The following is an 18,739-nucleotide window of genomic DNA, read 5'->3' as shown; positions in this document are numbered from 1 at the left end:
CCATCCATTACTCCTCCACTACCCATTCACTCTTGTAACTCACCTCCATTCACATTCATGGGATTGATTATCCACTATTTGTCATTTAAGAACAATTGTAACCTATTTGTAAGACTATGCCTATAAATAGGGCATGTCATTTGTGTTGTAATGCAAGTGAAGAAATACAAAAGCAATCTCATTCTCTTGTCTTCATCTTTCTACTTTTGTGGTTTCATTTTGGTTCTATTTTATAAGACGTTATCAGCACGAAGCGCTCTTGTAATCGAAAGGTGTTGTAGTAAGGCTAATCAACTAGAAGGTAAATTTCTATATCATTTCTATAATGGTTTGTTTTATAATTATTCCATTTTCTTATTCACATTGATTTGTCTCATAACTATTCTATTCTCTTAATATTAATTTTCATTTAACTTTTTATATGATAGTATCATCATGTCAAATCTCACGAAACTTGAGTTTGTGGCTCTTGACATTACTGGAAAGAATTATTTATCATGGATATTAGATGCGGAAATCCATCTAAATGCCAATGGTCTAGGAGACACAATCAAGGAAGGCAACCAAGCATCCAACCAAGATAAAGCCAAAGCCATGATCTTTTTACGTCACCATTTGCATGAGGGGCTCAAGATTGAATATTTGACCGTAAAAGATCCACTTGTTCTTTGGAACAATTTAAAGGAAAGGTATGACCATCAGAAAACTGTAATCCTTCCTAAAGCTCGTTATGACTGGATGCATTTACGTTTACAAGACTTTAAATCTGTGATCGAATATAATTCTGCAATGTTTAGAATCAGTTCTCAACTGAAATTATGTGGAGAAAAGATCACTGATGAAGATATGTTAGAAAAAACATTTTCCACATTTCATGCATCCAATGTGCTCCTGCAGCAGCAATACCGTGAGAAAGGTTTCAAAAAATATTCTGAATTAATTTCTTGCTTGCTTGTGGCTGAGCAAAATAATGAGCTTTTAATGAGGAATCATGAATCCCGTCCTACTGGCTCCACTCCATTCCCAGAAGTGAATGTAGTGGCAACTGAATCAACCCGTGGCCATGGTCGTGGACGTGGACGTGGTCGTGGTCGTGGTCGTGGCCGTGGTCGTGGAGGCGGTCGTTCCCACCAGAAGTGGGCAAATAATGATGAGCATCACCAAAAAGAATCTAGTGGAAATAATAATCATGTTGAAAATCTTTGTTATCGTTGTGGTGGCAAGGGTCATTGGTCTCGTACCTGTCGTACGCCAAAGCATTTGGTTGACCTCTACCAAGAATCGCTGAAAAATAAGAATAAGAATAAAAATAAAGGCAAAGAGCCAAAGGTGGAAACAAATTTTGTAGGAGAAGAAGGCGATTCTGATTATGGCAACATGGATGTTACTCACTTGGATGTTGCTGATTTCTTTGCCGATCCTGATGGAAGAATTGATCACTTAATTGGTGATGGAAGTGTTAAAAAATGAGTCATCTTGATGTAATTGAGTTTCTATAATTAAGCATATTTTCATGTTTTGCTTATAAGTGTGCTCTTTCACCTACCACAATAAATTCTGTACTTGTAAGGTTATTACCCCCAAAATAAATATAATTATGAGTTTTTATTCATGATAAAATTATATTTTCTTTTATTAATAATGTTTTCTTTTTAATCTTTTCCTATGTTTTTTTTTCATGAAGAATGACCATTATTGACATCAATAATGAAGATTTGTGTCTCGTTGATAGTGCAACAACTCACACAATACTCAGAAATGAGAAATATTTCTCTTCTCTGGTAATGCGAGAAGCCAATGTTCAGACTATATCTGGAAGTATAAATCTGATTGAAGGCTCTGGAAGAGCTGATGTATTACTACCTGAAGGAACAAAATTACATATTGATAATGCATTTTACTCTACCAAGTCTAATAGAAATTTATTGAGCTTCAAGGATATCCGCAGAAATGGATATCATGTTGAAACAATAAATGAAGGAAATCAAGAATACTTGGTTATCACAAACTTAATTTCTGATAAGAAATGCATTCTAGAAAAATTACCTGCCTTTTCTTCAGGCTTATACTACACACGTATTAGCACAATTGAAACACATGCTATTGTAAACCAGAAGTTTACAAGTGAGAATAAATTTAACATTTGGCATGACCGGTTAGGCCATCCCGGGACTATTATGATGCGAAAAATAATTGAGAATTCATGTGGACATTCACTGAAAAGTCAACAGATTCCACAATCACATGTTTTCTCATGTGCTGCATGTTCTAAAGGAAAGTTAATCATTCGACCATCACCAGCAAAAATAGAAAGTGAGTCTCTCACATTTCTAGAACGTATACAAGGGGATATTTGTGGACCGATACACCCACCATGTGGACCATTTAGATATTTCATGGTTTTAATTGATGCATCAACAAGGTGGTCACATGTTTGCTTATTATCCTCTCGAAACCTAGCATTTGCAAGGTTGCTTGCTCAACTAATTAGATTAAGAGCACATTTTCCTGATTATCCAATCAAAAGAATACGTTTGGATAATGCTGGTGAATTTACTTCACAAGCTTTCAATGAGTATTGTATGTCTCTTGGAATTGATATTGAACATCCTGTAGCACATGTTCATACACAAAATGGACTTGCAGAATCATTAATTAAACGACTACAATTAATTGCAAGACCATTACTGATGAGATCAAATCTCCCAAATTATGCTTGGGGACATGCAATTTTGCATGCAGCAACACTAATTCGTATCAGGCCAACAAGTTATCTCAAGTCCTCCCCTTTACAATTGGTTTTTGGTCAGGAACCTAATATCTCCCATCTAAGAATTTTTGGGAGTACAGTATATGTTCCTATTGCTCCACCACAACGTACTAAGATGGGTCCCCAAAGAAGGATGGGAATATATGTTGGATATGAATCTCCTTCTATAATAAAATATCTAGAACCATCAACAGGAGATTTATTTACGGCTCGATTTGCCGATTGTCATTTTGATGAATCAAAATTTCCAACATTAGGGGGAGAAAAGAAGCAGTTGGAAAAAGAGATTAGTTGGAAGGAAGTTTCATTATCTCAACTTGATCCTCGTACAAAACAATGTGAACTAGAAGTTCAAAAGATAATTCATTTACAAAGGTTAGCTAATCAGTTGCCAGACGCATTTACTGACCCAAAGAAAGTGACCAAATCACATGTTCCAGCTGCTAATGCTCCTATCAAAATTGATGTCCCTGTTGGACAACCTGCTATTGTAAATGAATCTAAAGCACGCATGAAGCGTGGCAGGCCCATTGGTTCCAAAGATAAAAATCCTCGAAAGAGAAAAGGAGCTAAAAATGTAGATGGCCAAGTCGAGGATAATCAAGAAAGAATTGCAATTCAAGAGGAGTCATTAGATAATGCTAATGTCTCAATTCCAAAAGAAAATCAACTACCTGAAATGTGCGAAAATGATGAGATCTCAATAAATTATGTTATGAATGGAATACGATGGGATCGAAATGAAGTCAATGTTGATGATATTTTTGCATATAATATAGCGCTTGATGTGATGAATGATGATGAGGATCATGAACCAAAGTCTATTAGTGAATGTAAACAAAGAAAAGATTGGCCAAAATGGAAAGATGCAATTGAGGCTGAATTGAATTCACTGGAAAAGCGAAAAGTGTTTGGACCTGTAGTCCATACACCTGCAGATGTAAAACCAGTCGGATACAAATGGGTTTTTGTGAGAAAAAGAAATGAAAATGGTGAAATTGTAAGACATAAGGCACGCCTTGTTGCCCAAGGATTTACACAAAGACCTGGTATCGATTTTGAAGAAACATACTCACCAGTGGTGGATGCAACTACTTTCCGATATTTAATAAGTCTGGCAGTAAAAGAAGGACTCGATTTGCGTCTGATGGATGTTGTTACAGCCTATTTATACGGCTCACTTGACAATGATATTTATATGAAACTCCCTGAAGGATTGAAGTTGCCGGAAGCATACAATTCAAGTTCTCGAGAGCAATACTCAATTAAGTTAAATAAATCTTTGTATGGATTGAAGCAATCAGGGCGTATGTGGTATAACCGTTTAAGCAAATATCTGTCAGATGAGGGATACAAGAATGATCCAATTTGCCCATGTATTTTTATGAAAAGATCTGGAAATGAGTTTGCGATAATTGCGGTTTATGTTGATGACATAAATATCATTGGAACTCCTGAAGAGCTTGCAAAAGCTATGGGTTGCTTAAAGAAAGAATTTGAAATGAAGGACTTGGGAAGAACAAAATTTTGTCTTGGATTGCAAATTGAATATTCAAGAAATGGGATCTTTTTGTATCAAGAAACCTATACAAGAAAGGTCTTAAAGCGTTTTTATATGGATAAATCACATCCATTATGTACTCCGATGGTTGTAAGGTCTTTGGAGAAAGATAAGGATCCTTTTAGACCTCAAGAAAATGATGAAGAACTACTTGGTCCAGAAGTACCATACCTTAGTGCAATTGGTGCACTCATGTATCTTGCTAGTCACACACGACCTGATATATCATTTGCTGTTAACCTACTAGCAAGGTATAGCTCGTCACCAACACGAAGACATTGGAATGGAGTTAAGCACGTTCTTCGTTACCTCAGGGGTACTATGGACATGGGGTTGTTCTACTCAAATGTACCCAAAACTAACCTCATTGGTTATGCAGATGCTGGATTCTTGTCTGATCCACATGTCGGTAGATCACAAACAGGCTATTTGTTCACATATGGTGGTACAGCCATTTCATGGCGTTCTATGAAACAAACCATATCAGCCACATCATCTAATCATGCAGAAATTCTTGCAATACATGAAGCAAGTAGAGAATGTGTATGGTTAAGATCGATAATACATCACATACGAACCACTTGTGGCTTGTCTTCCAGCAAAATGATCCCGACAATTATATATGAAGATAATACTGCATGTATTGCTCAACTAAAGGAAGGGTACATCAAAGGAGATAGAACAAAACATATTTCGCCAAAATTCTTCTTCACTCATGATCTTCAAAAGGATGGTGAAATCGGCGTCCGACAAATCCGTTCCAATGAAAATCTAGCAGATTTGTTCACCAAGTCACTTCCTTGTACAACATTTGAAAAGCTTGTTCATGATATCGGATGTCGTAGACTCAGAGATATCAACTGATATTACCAAGAGGGGGAGTTAACACATGCTGTACTCTTTTTTCCTTGACTATGGTTTTTATCCCATTGGGTTTTTCCTAGTAAGGTTTTTAATGAGGCAGCACTGAATAACATATCAATAAATGTGTACTCTTTTTCTTCTTCTAGGTTTTTATCCCATAGGGTTTTTTCTAGTTGAAGTTTTTTAACGAGGCACATATTTGTATAATGGACATCCAAGGGGGAGTGTTATGAATATTGTGTGGATGTCCATTTACCCCTTCCTCTTCATCTTCTCCAAGTAACTTCCACTACCTCCACCATCCATTACTCCTCCACTACCCATTACTCCTCCACTACCCATTCACTCTTGTAACTCACCTCCATTCACATTCATGTGATTGATTATCCACTATTTGTCATTTAAGAACAATTGTAACCTATTTGTAAGACTATGCCTATAAATAGGGCATGTCATTTGTGTTGTAATGCAAGTGAAGAAATACAAAAGCAATCTCATTCTCTTGTCTTCATCTTTCTACTTTTGTGGTTTCATTTTGGTTCTATTTTATAAGAAAAGGTGTTTAGTATGAGTAATTGTATAATACTTGGGATTAGACAAATTAAACCCATATATGTGGGATTGGAGAATATCATGAAAGGAAGTGGTATTCTCCAATCCTATCTGTATGAGATTGCCTAATCCCATGTGATAAGAAATCACTCATGCTAAGCATCTTTTTAACATGTTTTCAACTCCAATCCACATCCTTATCCCTTATTTTTAATATTCCGTACCAAACATAATCATAGTGTCGATTATCAAATAATTGCATTAAAAAAAATTTCTTCTGAGAATTAAAGAATAATAATCTAGTAAAATGATTTATGATATTTTGGCTAAATGTTACAACTAAAACATAAAACAATATCAAAATTTTAGCTAAATTTGATATTTTATAAAAATAAATAAATAAGCATCTAAAAACTCATCAAATTGTGTACACTTTCATATAAAATAATGTCCAATTACGTGTAAAAGGAAAAACGAAGTAGGAAAAAGAAAAAAGCCCCTCTTGATTCTTTTTTTGGGTAGAATCAGATTGGAGATAAAAGAATAAGAAAATCTACAGTGTTATTCCTTTTCAAAGAAAGAAAGTCACTTGTTATTCTTTGCTCAAATCATAATCATGTGTGTAAAATTTTATACTAACTTTATTCTCTTTGCTTTCTCTTCAAGGCATTGGATACCATCTTCGTAAATCAATAATCAAACTTAATTAACCATTGGAAATTCTGCCACACACATATTGCATCTTGTGCAGAAATGTGGGGAATTTTCCAAGATACATATGAGTGATGTAATTCAAAATTGTCATGTTGATTCTCTCATTAATTGCTGGGTATTCTACATATTCTTAATGCAATTGGCAGAAGAAAGTTGATTCTTGAAACACATACAATCAATAAAGCCACAATTCAAAATCTTTTTTTGGAAAAAAAAAAGTATTAATGGTTTACAGCTTTAAAGCTAAAAATTAGGTTCTCATCCGAAATTATATTCACAGAAACAGTTTTCTCATGCGTCCAAGTCAACTGATAGAACATGATTATTTTCATTAACCTATATTTAATTCATCTAAGCAGTGTGATTTGAGAACAAAACATTAAATGTATCACCAAACTAATGTTTGATCATGCGAATGATTAGGTTTTTTATATATAAAACTAACCTAATTAAAAAAACATGCATGTATCTTTAGCCCTTAACACTGCAAAAAAAGATTGGTTTGATCCCCAATCTTTTATGTATGGAATAAATCTAATTAGGAAGCATCTATCTATTCTTTGCCCTTGTAATTTTGAAAGAAATTTGTCTTCAATGTAAGAGATACTCCTAATATCTTGCCAAAAAGAAAAAAGAAAAATACTACTTGTATGAGTTTTAACACGGGGAAAATGATTTTAAAAACTAATTGTATGCCTAAATGTACTTTTTTACTTAAAAAAGTCAAATTGCCATGCTTGGAAGCTTCGGTGAATGCATTCATACGAAGGGCGCTCTTCATCATAACTTGGATTTTGGAGACAAAATCCAGCAGAAAACCACATGTTGCATATTTTTCTGGGACATAACCACCATCATAGTCACCTTTTTCATGATTAAATTGTAATATGGCACAGATATTAATAATACAGTTGGTTTTCTTATAGTGATCCAACATTTGCCAAACCTTCAATTTTAAAATTTATTCCACTCACTTAAATCCGGAAACGTCCAAACGTGTTGCTTAATAAACTTATTTGGTGGTTATTGTATATAATTGACTCTAAAATTTGTCCAATGACTTTAATTTCTGAAAATTTTAGACGAGATTTCACATACTGACCGCTACTTACAGAAGTCATTATTTTGCTCAGAATTCGAAACGACGGAGGGACCCCCCCCCCAAAAAAAAAAAAAAGCACCGACTTGTCATGACGGGGAGATTGAGAAAAAAATTGAGTTAATCGGAGTTAAACCATTTTGAAGGAGTGAGGTATCTCTTTCAATTAACTCGCTGCTTGCAGCATCCTGTTATCTCTTTCAATCAGAGGTTTTAGGGCCAATAAAACATTCACAATACTTGGAATCTCCTGACAAATTTACGAACCAAGTTTCTGAATTTGTATAGACTAAAATTCCACTTAACAAGGTTGTTTTATAGACAAAAAATGCCAAAACATAGATAGACTGAATAATAATATATGCACAGGTCCGCTATAAAGTAGGGAAGACTCGTCATTTGTTACATGATTATGTTACAACATGTCAGCAAATTCACCAACATAGGCCTCATATGTCCTTAATCATTGGAGCCCTTGATGGGATTCAAGAGCCGTCGCAGTTCGATACAGCGAACTTCAAACCTAAGGACTAAAAAATGACAATAATAATTGGAGGTGGGGATGTGAGAGGGGAGGAGCCTATTCCTAATGAAATCAGTATTGCTTAAGAGTTAAGACCTAATTCTCATTTTTCCCCTAAAATCCTATAATCTATATAGAACATAATGGTTACAGATAATTCCAACACAAGAAGGAGCTAGTAAGGCTTGTTAATGGAGGGAGGGAGAGCAGAAGTATATCAAAAGGGTTTTGATGCCGTTGACCCCTGAGAAAACCCATTGGCAACACCTGAGGGTTTCTTCTTGAAATTTGTTACGCTACAATGAGGACAAATATATTCCAGTCCATCTGTTTTTGCATAATCCTGCACAAGTTGTGAACGAAATATGATGAATCCTTAACATGAAGGAAAAAGGTCATGAAGTCATGAAAGTCAATTTTCTTCACACAGGATGGCATCAGACTATTCATTGGCAACAAAGATAATTAAGGCAGTACCTTAAATGCGCCAAGACCTTGCCGTCTGTCACAGCCGAAGTGGGCCCACTCGCCACATATGCCACAATTCACCCAATCCCCAGCTGCACTACTGTTGAACAGTTCAAAAATTTTAAGCAAAGATTTACACAAAATGGGAATAAGTGCGACTACTAATTGTACAGCTATTTCCACTATAGTGACATCCTCTAGTTACGGTCATGAGTCATGACAAAAGAATAAATTAGATGAAAGTTGATAACCTCAACATTCAACATGGAAGGGGGTTTTAAGAGAAAACAATCTGCATGCAATGGCAAAAAGGCAACACCATGACAAAACATGACTGAAGGAAAAGGGAGAAGAAAAACCTGTGACACAACAAGCAGCACTCTCCATCCACATCATCATGTGCTAATTCATATTCTAGAAGGTAAGTTTCATAATGCCTTTTGAGTGTATTTCCAACGCCCTGTAGAACAAGATAAATTATACAAATAGCCTTAGTTAACACTGGGGGAAAAAAATAACATCAGATCATCACATGGATTCTCAACTAGTTTCTGGAACCATTACAAAAGCTTTTTAATTAATCAAGGGACAGAAATGCAAGAAGCCCCCTTGAACTTTAGGTGACTCAAATAATACACTGAACTTTCAAAATCAGAAATGAGGTCCCCAAATTTCACACTTCAGGAAATAAGTCATGTTCATTTTCCATCAACCATGTTATCTCATAAGCCACATTTTTCGGGGCCATAGTATCAAAAGCCCTTTAGGCTCCCAGCACCCTAAATTGGCCAAGCTGACACTGGGGGAGATGGGAGCTTGTCACGTTGACTTCAGGAAGTTAATGGTGGCAGATAAGTTAAGTCCATTAAGATAAAATTAGACAAAAAGACCTACTTCCTCAACTGTGAATTTAATTTCTAGTTTTCAAAGTCCAGGAGTTATTTGCTTACACGGATAGTAATAAAATTAAAATTAAAAAATTATAAGTCAAGAGAAAGGATACACACATATACATATTATAATCGTACAGTTGCTAAAAGTTTTTTGTTGTTCATTTTACTAAAACAACTAAACCTAAAATTAATAAACCATTTATCCTAAATTACAAAACCTAAAATTTCAAATTAGTACTACACCGTATATTAATTCGAAATCCATAATATTTCTCTTTTCACAATGCATCAATTCCACACAATATCTTCTCCTTGGTAAAGCACAAAAGTTGGCCAACTTAGGACATCAAATGTTAACGTACCAAGAGATCTGGTTATAAAGGCACTTTCATTGCCTATTGCCCCCAGCATCCAGAGAAGAGTACATACTGACAGACTAATCTTAGAAAAAGAGACAACAATGAGATATAGACGAGGTATCAAACATACAGTCATTCTATTGGTGGTTGTGTAATTGCGCATCTTTGAGAAGATTTGTCCTTTCCAATTGATGCCATTACCAACATGGAATCCTCCCCTGGTAACCACCTAAGAAACAACAAATAAATTTATCAACAGGCTGACCAGATCTGCTGAGCAATGTCAGCATCGAAAGTCAAAGCCCCAATTGCTCACCTCTTTATACAAGTTGTAGAGATCAAGCCGTTTCCCATTGAGAATTGCATCAGGAAACTCAGCAAGCCCTCCTTGAGGAATTAATCGACTATGTCCCCGAAGCATTAGAAACTCCATGACATCTTTCAAAAATTCCTCCTATGAAGAACAGTGATTTATTAGAAATCCTGTACAAGGTTCTTAATATTATACCATAAGAAGATCTGAATTCTGAATACTGCCAACTGATCTAGTCTAAAATTCTTGTTCATCACAAGGTGATAGAAGGGTGTCAACTATAAAACTTTCACCTCACACGGCTAAGTACTCAATCAAATTCTATTTCAGATATAGCCTTAATTCTTTCCCTTTTTCCAAATTAGGGGGGCTCATTGAAGAGTAATGTAACTCAGGCTTTACTGTTCTATCTCTTTGAATAACCGGTCACAAGCATTAAGAAAATCTCCATCAGCATATCACTTTTCATCTAAATCTCAGCCAGTGCCGGAGTATTAGATTGCAACATGAAAGTATACCCAAACAATATGAACAGTTGTATTACAGGAAAGAGTCAAAGAATTCACCTCAGAGCAAGTTTGGATCTGGCCTCGGCCACAACCATGTTTTTTCAAGGGCAGTGGGTTCAAGGAAATAATCTGCTTAGACTGAGCTGAGCCTGAAAATGACCTTCTCTGTGTTGCAGAACTTGAACCAGTAGTACTGCGCTTTGCAGGAACAACAAGTGGTAAACTAGCTTCAACTTGAGCACCATCATAGCCATCTGTCTCAGAAGGTCCAGAAAAGAGCGTCATTCTGTGGCGATGAACATGAGGGATGGGCCTCATTGCAGACACTTTTAATCTCTGCCTAGCGGGAGTTAAGGATGTGCCAATTCCATTCACCATTTTTGTATCCTTTTCCTCTTCGTCTACTTTTTGGATAGTACCCTGCCCGGTTAAAGCTCCATCTTGAAGGCCAGGGCTTGCCTCTTGACTTGGCTCACACCTTTTTCTGGTAGGAGGGGGTGGTTTCAACCATCCAGGGGGGTTGCTGAAAATGACTTTGTCCGCATCACTATCTTTCTCTTGACTATGATAAAAGAAAAGCAGGCGCTCAGCATCATCTTTCTCGAATGAAGCAATAGGCAACCCCTGAATGCTAGCAATCCCAACTGCAACTAAACCTCGATAAGTAATATCAGGAGCTAGCTGTCTCAATACCTGAAGGTTGAGTCAAAAAATTATCAGCAGAATACATGATAAATAAAGAGGAGACAGCCCGTTTTCCCTACAATTAAGCTCCAGTTCCTATAGTGTAAGAACTTCAACATTACATTTAACTGAATATCCAGCTGTTTGTGAAGAAAAACCCTCCTACCCTTCCAATAATTTTCATATTCAGCAATACAAACACCCAACTGTGTTGAACACCAAAGTTCTCATTAAAGTTACATTTCATGGGTAAAGGAGCGAACAGATTGATGCTAGGAGGACCCAGATTGACAGTCAGTCAAGAGATTGATATCAAATATCAGCCCATTGAAATGCTATAGCAATCCTCATTTGAAAGGAACAGGGTTGATGATAGAAAAAGCAGAAGTACATTTATACTACCAGCCTAGAAGTCACCTTCCTGATATGACTTCCCCAATGAAATTTCAACATATCAGCATCATTCACTTTTAGTCTATTGGTTGCAATATTTAGCTTTAGCTACTAGGGAGACCAAAATTCAATGATGTGAGAGCATATTAGTATTGTTCCATTTTTGTATGCAGGACCTTTGTATCATCATTTAGGTGTCAAAGTTTCAGAGCTCAGTTTCATATAAACTGAGAGATGGAATATCTACATTTAATTGAAGTAATGGTCCGGAACCTAAATACCTAGTTGGCATGCAGAACTGAATTGATTAAACAAGTATTCACTAATTCAGCATGGCAAAATAAACTTGACCAAATGAGTCAAATGGGCATTCGTACTACCAACGCAAATACAGAGAATATGGGGCAGAAAAGCAATTATTTATCTTTTAAATCCATGTGAGAGTGATTAACATAAGAGATAAAGGTCCAGAGGAAATACTACTAATGTAATCAATCCTAACAGAGAACTTGACATCAGAAGCATTGTAAGTAGGGTGATCTGATTGGCAGGAAGAATATATTCATATTCCAGATTTCATCTTTGCACAGGAACCAACCAAAATTAGAGGACAACTTCTCAACTACTTAAGCTCCCCCTCCAGTCATATCAACCCTCGGAATCCTTGCTTCATTATGTCAAATCCTCAATGGAGCTTTGTTTCACATAGTTATTGAAGAAAAAGTTCAATATTAAGAACTTTCTCTATCGTCAAATCAAACAAAGCCATGTTGCTTCTTTACTGTAAGCAAGTTAAATAACAATTCAATTCTTTTTAAGCCAAACCAACTATGCAAATACATGTGCACAATTACCACCACTATATTTGATATAGAAGAAGAACCTTAACGAGTACCAAGTAAAAAACTAGCAAGAAGGCGTATTTCAATCAATGCTACTAAATTACTTTAAGAAAAAAGACCCACAGATAACCTTTTGAGATAAAGAGAGGGAAAAAGATAGTAAAGAATAAAACCTGCGAAGCCCATAGAGGAAGCTTCATGCAAACTTCAAATACAGCTGCTCCACAAGCAATTGAGGCAGATCTACGAGGTTCAGAGACATGCTGTTTGTTTCCCTCGGCCATTTGGGCACGAACTAGTTGACTCTTCTCAATTATCTCATTTTTTATATGATTCTCCAATAACTATAAACAGAAAGGTCAGGGAATAAGAATCCGAAAGTTTGATCTAGTCAATGTTACTTGCACACTTCATATCTAGAATTAACTTACACCACAATTTTGAACTGTGCATTTGATATAAAAAAATAGTTGATAGTTGACGGTTGATTTAGACAGTTTATATAAAAGAGGAATTGTTTGAGAAGAATTTTCAAGCCACAATTAAAATTTAATATTTACCCAGAGGGAAATAAGAACTACCTCCCTAAGCACTTGAAAAAGTATCTGTGTTACGTAAGATTGATGTTTAAAACATTTCTAGCTTCAGCAATGCAAGTTCACCACAATACTTGGAAAATACCTGATCATTGAAGCAAGTTTGAGCACTACCAGACACCAAAAGTGAGATGTGGGCTGAACTACAAGTTGATATATCACATCGCATGGTCACAACTCCTCGAGAAAAAGTGGCCGCTTGAAGAGGTGGTGGAGGAGCACTGTGACAGGAGAAAAAGGCCTCAATATATTACTGGATGTCAATGCATGACCAGCAGTCTTTTGAAAACAGAGCAATTTTTTCCCAAAAATAAATAAATAAATGCTTACTACCCTTCTGGTCTATCTAGTTTCATGAAAGTTTAATTATATTGCCCTAGTCCAGACAACGTTCTTGACCTAGTGGTTTCCAAATTGACCGAGTATGATGCCATCTCGATATCAGCAACATTGGCTGACAATAACAGTAATCTCTTTCTGCTGAAATGGATATAGCACGGCACAATCCACATCAATAATGACAGTATCACGTTAGGGCATACTGGCAGAGGGGACTAATTCCTTGGTAGCACTAGCATTAATTTGGAAATTTTGGGGGTCTCAACAACAGTAAGTTTTATTCCACTGAGTGAGATTGGCTTATTGTTAGTGAGATTGGTTATGAATTACACACCACCATTGTATTCTATCAACAACCAACTCTCTAAATATATCATTTACCAATAGGTCCCATTTGATAACTTCATCGAGTACCCTGCTTGATCTCCCTCTACCTCTCTTTCTAGGGCTAAACACCATCTGCTCAACCCTCCTCACCAGCATCTTGCTAAGCATATGGAGGTTTTTTTTTTTTTTTGGGGGGAAGGGGGAGGGGTGTTAAAATATATTTCCGCAAGGAAGACTGGTGATTATACCCCTACTCAACTCCCCCCCCAAAAAAAAAACAACCAACAAAAAAAAAAGATAGGAAATCATCCCACGTGTAATTATTAGGCATAAACATGATAGTGACGTACCTAAACTTGCCATGGAGTTTGCTCCCCCGTATCTGAAAAGATAAGAGAAGAAAATGAAAAAGCTGCCTACTTAAGGAAAAATTTTGACAAGCAGCTATAAGACAAAATAACAAATACAGGCCACTAGAATGATGAAGGCAATTATCAAGGATCCTTAAAATGCCTCTACTGAGAGACTGCTATGTTGAATAATGAGTAAAACAAATGCAACTTGACCTAGGATAAGAAATGATTATCTGCATGCAAAAATAGTGATCATAGGGCTTTCACTGAAATGAATGCAATAAGTAGAAAAAGAAATCAAGTTCGTGCATACAAAAAACAGAAAAAGTTGATTAGACTATAGGAGAGATAATCAAACATACCTCAATGGTTAAGAGTGCTTTGAGTCCATCCTCCAATGACCTCAATAGTGACTCATCCTGGGAAAATAACAAGAGAAGGGGAAAAGGCACATAAGTAATTGAGGGAAATCAGGTGCATCTGGCATACAAATTCACATCATGTAAGTACAAAAAAGCGAGCTCAAATAAGGCTATAGTAAGCATGCATCTCAGGATCTTACCACAACTGAAGGCGAACCACAGATGAGAAATCTCAAGCTCACTTCATCATCATGTATCTTTATAGCAGGAAGACTGCCTGAAGAACTTTCCTCATCATCTTCACACACCTCAGGAGGGTCAATACTGATTTGAAGACAATCTCCAAGGAGGTGCGGCCCTCTATTGTCACTAGAATCAAGTTTCTCACCAGGAAGGACTTGATTGTTATGAACACAATAAAACTCAAAAGAAGCACGGGCAAGGTGAAAGGCATCCCATGTATGCGTAGAAGAGCTGCAATTAATGCCATTAAAAACATGAAATATAAGTAACGTATTAAATTTCTAAACAAACCCACTCATGTCGGGAAAAATGGAAGAAGCACATGCAAACATTAAAACATGCATGCATGCATATAAATATGTATGTATGTATGCATGTATGTACATACGTCCACACACACACACACGCACACAATCCAACTAGACTTCTTGCTTTATCTTCTCTGACACAGAGAAACAAGTAATATCTTCACAAGTTCTGACAATTCCACGATACAAATTTAAAAACAAATGATAAATTAAATATGCATGCATTGAATGAAATGAAACATAAAAATTCAAAAGTTTATACTTCAAAGATTCCAGAGTTAGACATTCCTTTCATAGATGGAGAACTAAAACAATCATCAAATATGTATACAGTATATGTCCTCTCAAGTCGGTGCCTATCAATTGATCAACTACCACAAGCATCCACTGTAGTGACACAAGACTTTGGACATATATAGTCACTGAAAATGGAACCAACCAAATACTAGCTTAATTCCACATAAATGGTACCATACCTCCGCACCACTGAAAGAAATGCATGACGAAAATGGCAGGCAGCATAACAAGAAAAGGTATTTTTCCAATAAATCACATATGCAACTCCCTGCAAGGTCAAATATCCAAAATGAATTTTCGTTCCACGTCAAATTCTCAAAATGCAAGGGAGTCTAGAAACCGCAAAGCCCAATTAGTTCAATCACCAAGTGACATTAGTTTTGGAAGCTGTAAGCGTTGTTGCCCAGCAACCAGGATACAAGTACCTTAAGATGAAGAGTTTCTGCCAAATTTTCCCCATTCAGGATTTCCAAGTATACCTGCAGATATTTTTCATGGAAAAAAATATCCATCAAATTGAATACCACCAGCTTTGCCAGTTCAAGGATGACATTTAAGCCTTATTACTGTAAAGAAAAGAATAGATTATATACATTTAAACAGTGAGGAAGTAAGGGGGCAGCATTAGACCACGATAGTACGATCAACATGAGCTAATATCTTGGGCAATATGTCTCAAGATAAATAAATTAAAAGAAAAATCTTCTAATCATATTTTCTCTAAATTTATCATTTAAGAAATCATTCAACCACCAAGCTTTCCTAGTTTCCTCCAAGTTCAATTTTCACATAATAAAAAGCTTCTACGCAGCACAACTGATCAAGGTAATCTAAGGTTTCTTTTGATCTTCATACTTCGTGACAATGAAATTCCTATTGTTTCGTCCTTTTGACCACAAACTATGGTAGTTAATACTCCCATTTCATATAGTAGATTTAGAAGTTCGCAATGGCATGTTAACAATTTGCATTGCAATATAGAAAGTAGCAATTTTACATGCTCCCCCTTTTGCTTTTGATAACACATCCAAAATCCAAACACATGCCCCGTCAGCCAGAATTATATGAAAAGAACAAAGAATTTACTTGGTTTTGATTTGAGAATACATACAGCTGTTGGCAATGTGGGACCAAAGAGCTCTGATATAGCTTCAGGGGTGGCCAATTCTTCGCCTTGCCAAACCAAAGAACCAACTTCATCATTTGCAAGCTGTTCTCCTTGTAAATATACAAAATTTGGCTGATAAGACTCGAGAACTTTTCGAAACTGTTCTTTTTCCGGATTGTTTAGAGTTTGAACCTGCATTACCGGCTAACCATTGTTAAAGAAACAACGAGAACTAAAGCAAAACATAACCCATAATTGAAAGGAGGGAGAGAATTTAGCACCTCCAGACGCCCTGAAGAAGCTAACTCGGGAAAAGGATATTTGAGCTGATTCTGAGTGAGTTTCTTGTCGACCTCATGCTCAACGCCTTTGCCACATGTGACGGCAAGTAGACTACAAGTATTTTTGGGAATTCCTCCAGGATGAAACATCATGCAAGCAGGACCGCCAAAGGAACAAAAACGACAAAGGTCGACAATCTTCGATTTGGCGAATTACACCAAGTGTAGGATATGGAAGTATTTCAAGATTCTAATGGCCCGTCGGAGCAAATCAAACACCAGTTAAACAACGGAACATCTCATTATAGGGACCCGATGGTGTGAAGTAGGAACAGTGAGAGTAGAAAACTCGGGGGGAAATTGCAACTCTGCAAACCCTAACACGATGGAGGTAGAACAGGATCGCAGAGACAGGAAAAAGAAGAACAAAGCCACATCTTCCTCAGTTCTTCAGCAGTCTAAAATCCAAATCTAAACGCATCGTCCTAGTACAAAACCTTTTTGGTATTTCAAGTTTTTCATTGATTGATGTTTTTCGGGCTCAATTGAGCCCAATACATGATGAATCCTTACATTGCGATCACATTCATATCTATTCATCTTTCTCAGTGTCTTTTCGCTTTTTTTTTTCCCCAAAATATTGGTTGATCAGTCTTTTTGTTTGAATCGGAATGTTTCACTAGTTCAATTCCAATCTGTACCGAGTGTAACTAACGGGGTTTTTGGTTAGAGGAAGGAAGGTTATGGACTTTGGCTAGACCAAAGGGAGGGGGGTATAGGAGTTACGTTAATAATTGCTGCTTGGGGTACGAGAGGAGAATGAGACCTAAAAGGTTAAAAAATAATACCATAATATTTAATATAAGATATAGTTTGACTTTCAATTTTGTTCTAAATATAATATATCGATCTATTTTATCTCTCATATTTATCTATTTTTTTAAAATAATTCTTATAGTAATTGCACGTGTCAAATGTTTTAACAAATAGTAGTTTTAGCTAATAAACATTATTAACAAGGGTATTTTAGAAAAAACAATGCATATTTATTATACAAATCTGACTAGCTTAATTAATTTTCTTAATATACTCCTCCGGTCCTTAATATAAGACCCATTTAACTAATTTGATTAGATTAAGGAAGTTAGGTAAATTAGTTAATTATAAGAAAAGTAACATATTTTTCCTAAAATATCATAATCATCTTTCTTAATACCCCATCTCCCTCTTCTACTTGATTATGGTTGGGGGAGTATCCATATGGGTAATTTAGAGAAAATTAAAAAATATGAGAAATGGGTCTTATATTTAGGATCAAAACCAACTCAAGAATTGGGTCATATATTAAGGACCGGAGGAGTATTTAAATTAGCCAACTAACTCATATATTGAGAACATGTTCTTATTATTTTATTTACATATGTGGCATGAAATGAGTGATTTTACTTCCCCCACTTATTAAACTAAGCTAATTAACCAAATGAGATTTACACTCAAACAAGCTTATTTTAACACCCACCATGAAAACCAAATAGACTCAAGTTAGAGAGTTAAACACACAATTTTCCATTTTTCCATGGCAAATATATAGAAAAGGTAAATAGCCACTCTAAGGGTATGTTTGGCTCAATGAGAGGAAGGGGAGGGCAGGGATTTTAATGGAAGGAAGGGGAGGGGAGGGGAGTGGAAGGATTTTAATATTATCTTGTTTGGATTTATAAAAAAAGAAGGGAGGGGAGGGAAAAATATTTTGATATGGACAATTTTGTTCTTATTTTATTTAAGATATGGGCATAATGGTCACAACATGACAAAATATGAGTATAATAATCACAACATGGCAAAATATTGCCCTTCCCCTCCAAATCCTCCCAATTTTGGAGGGGAGGTTGAGGAGGGGAGGGGAGGGAAAATTTTAAAAAATTTTCCCTCCCCTCCTAAAATTTGTATGTTGCCAAATAAGGGAAAATGATTAAAATTC

At 36.1% G+C, this 18,739-nt stretch overlaps 2 protein-coding genes across 2 annotated transcripts; one reads left to right on the top strand and one right to left on the bottom strand.

The window, feature by feature from the left end:
* Window positions 1-435: 435 nt before the first annotated feature.
* Window positions 436-1,470, top strand: LOC114730975 (uncharacterized). The gene has a single exon (XM_028918090.1). It carries the CDS (start codon window positions 436-438, stop codon window positions 1,468-1,470), a length of 1,035 nt encoding a protein of 344 aa, XP_028773923.1.
* A 6,452-nt stretch (window positions 1,471-7,922) lies between these two features.
* Window positions 7,923-17,392, bottom strand: LOC114730968 (AT-rich interactive domain-containing protein 4-like). Its single transcript, XM_028918082.1, has 15 exons — window positions 16,759-17,392; window positions 16,481-16,669; window positions 15,795-15,848; window positions 15,549-15,637; window positions 14,722-14,995; window positions 14,522-14,578; window positions 14,157-14,188; window positions 13,226-13,361; window positions 12,718-12,888; window positions 10,683-11,318; window positions 10,120-10,257; window positions 9,934-10,032; window positions 8,911-9,011; window positions 8,561-8,651; window positions 7,923-8,426 (listed from the first exon to the last, which is right to left on the bottom strand). The coding sequence occupies exons 1-15, from the start codon at window positions 16,909-16,911 to the stop codon at window positions 8,301-8,303; spliced, it is 2,346 nt and encodes a 781-aa protein (XP_028773915.1). The 5' UTR covers window positions 16,912-17,392; the 3' UTR covers window positions 7,923-8,300.
* Between the last annotated feature and the right edge of the window lie 1,347 nt (window positions 17,393-18,739).

This window comes from Neltuma alba, unplaced genomic scaffold (assembly GCF_004799145.2).
Source record: "Neltuma alba isolate B1F8T4 unplaced genomic scaffold, ASM479914v2 tig00012793_pilon, whole genome shotgun sequence".
NCBI lineage: Eukaryota > Viridiplantae > Streptophyta > Magnoliopsida > Fabales > Fabaceae > Neltuma > Neltuma alba.
Note: the sequence above shows the minus strand (reverse complement) of the source record. Positions and strands in the feature narration are given on the sequence as shown.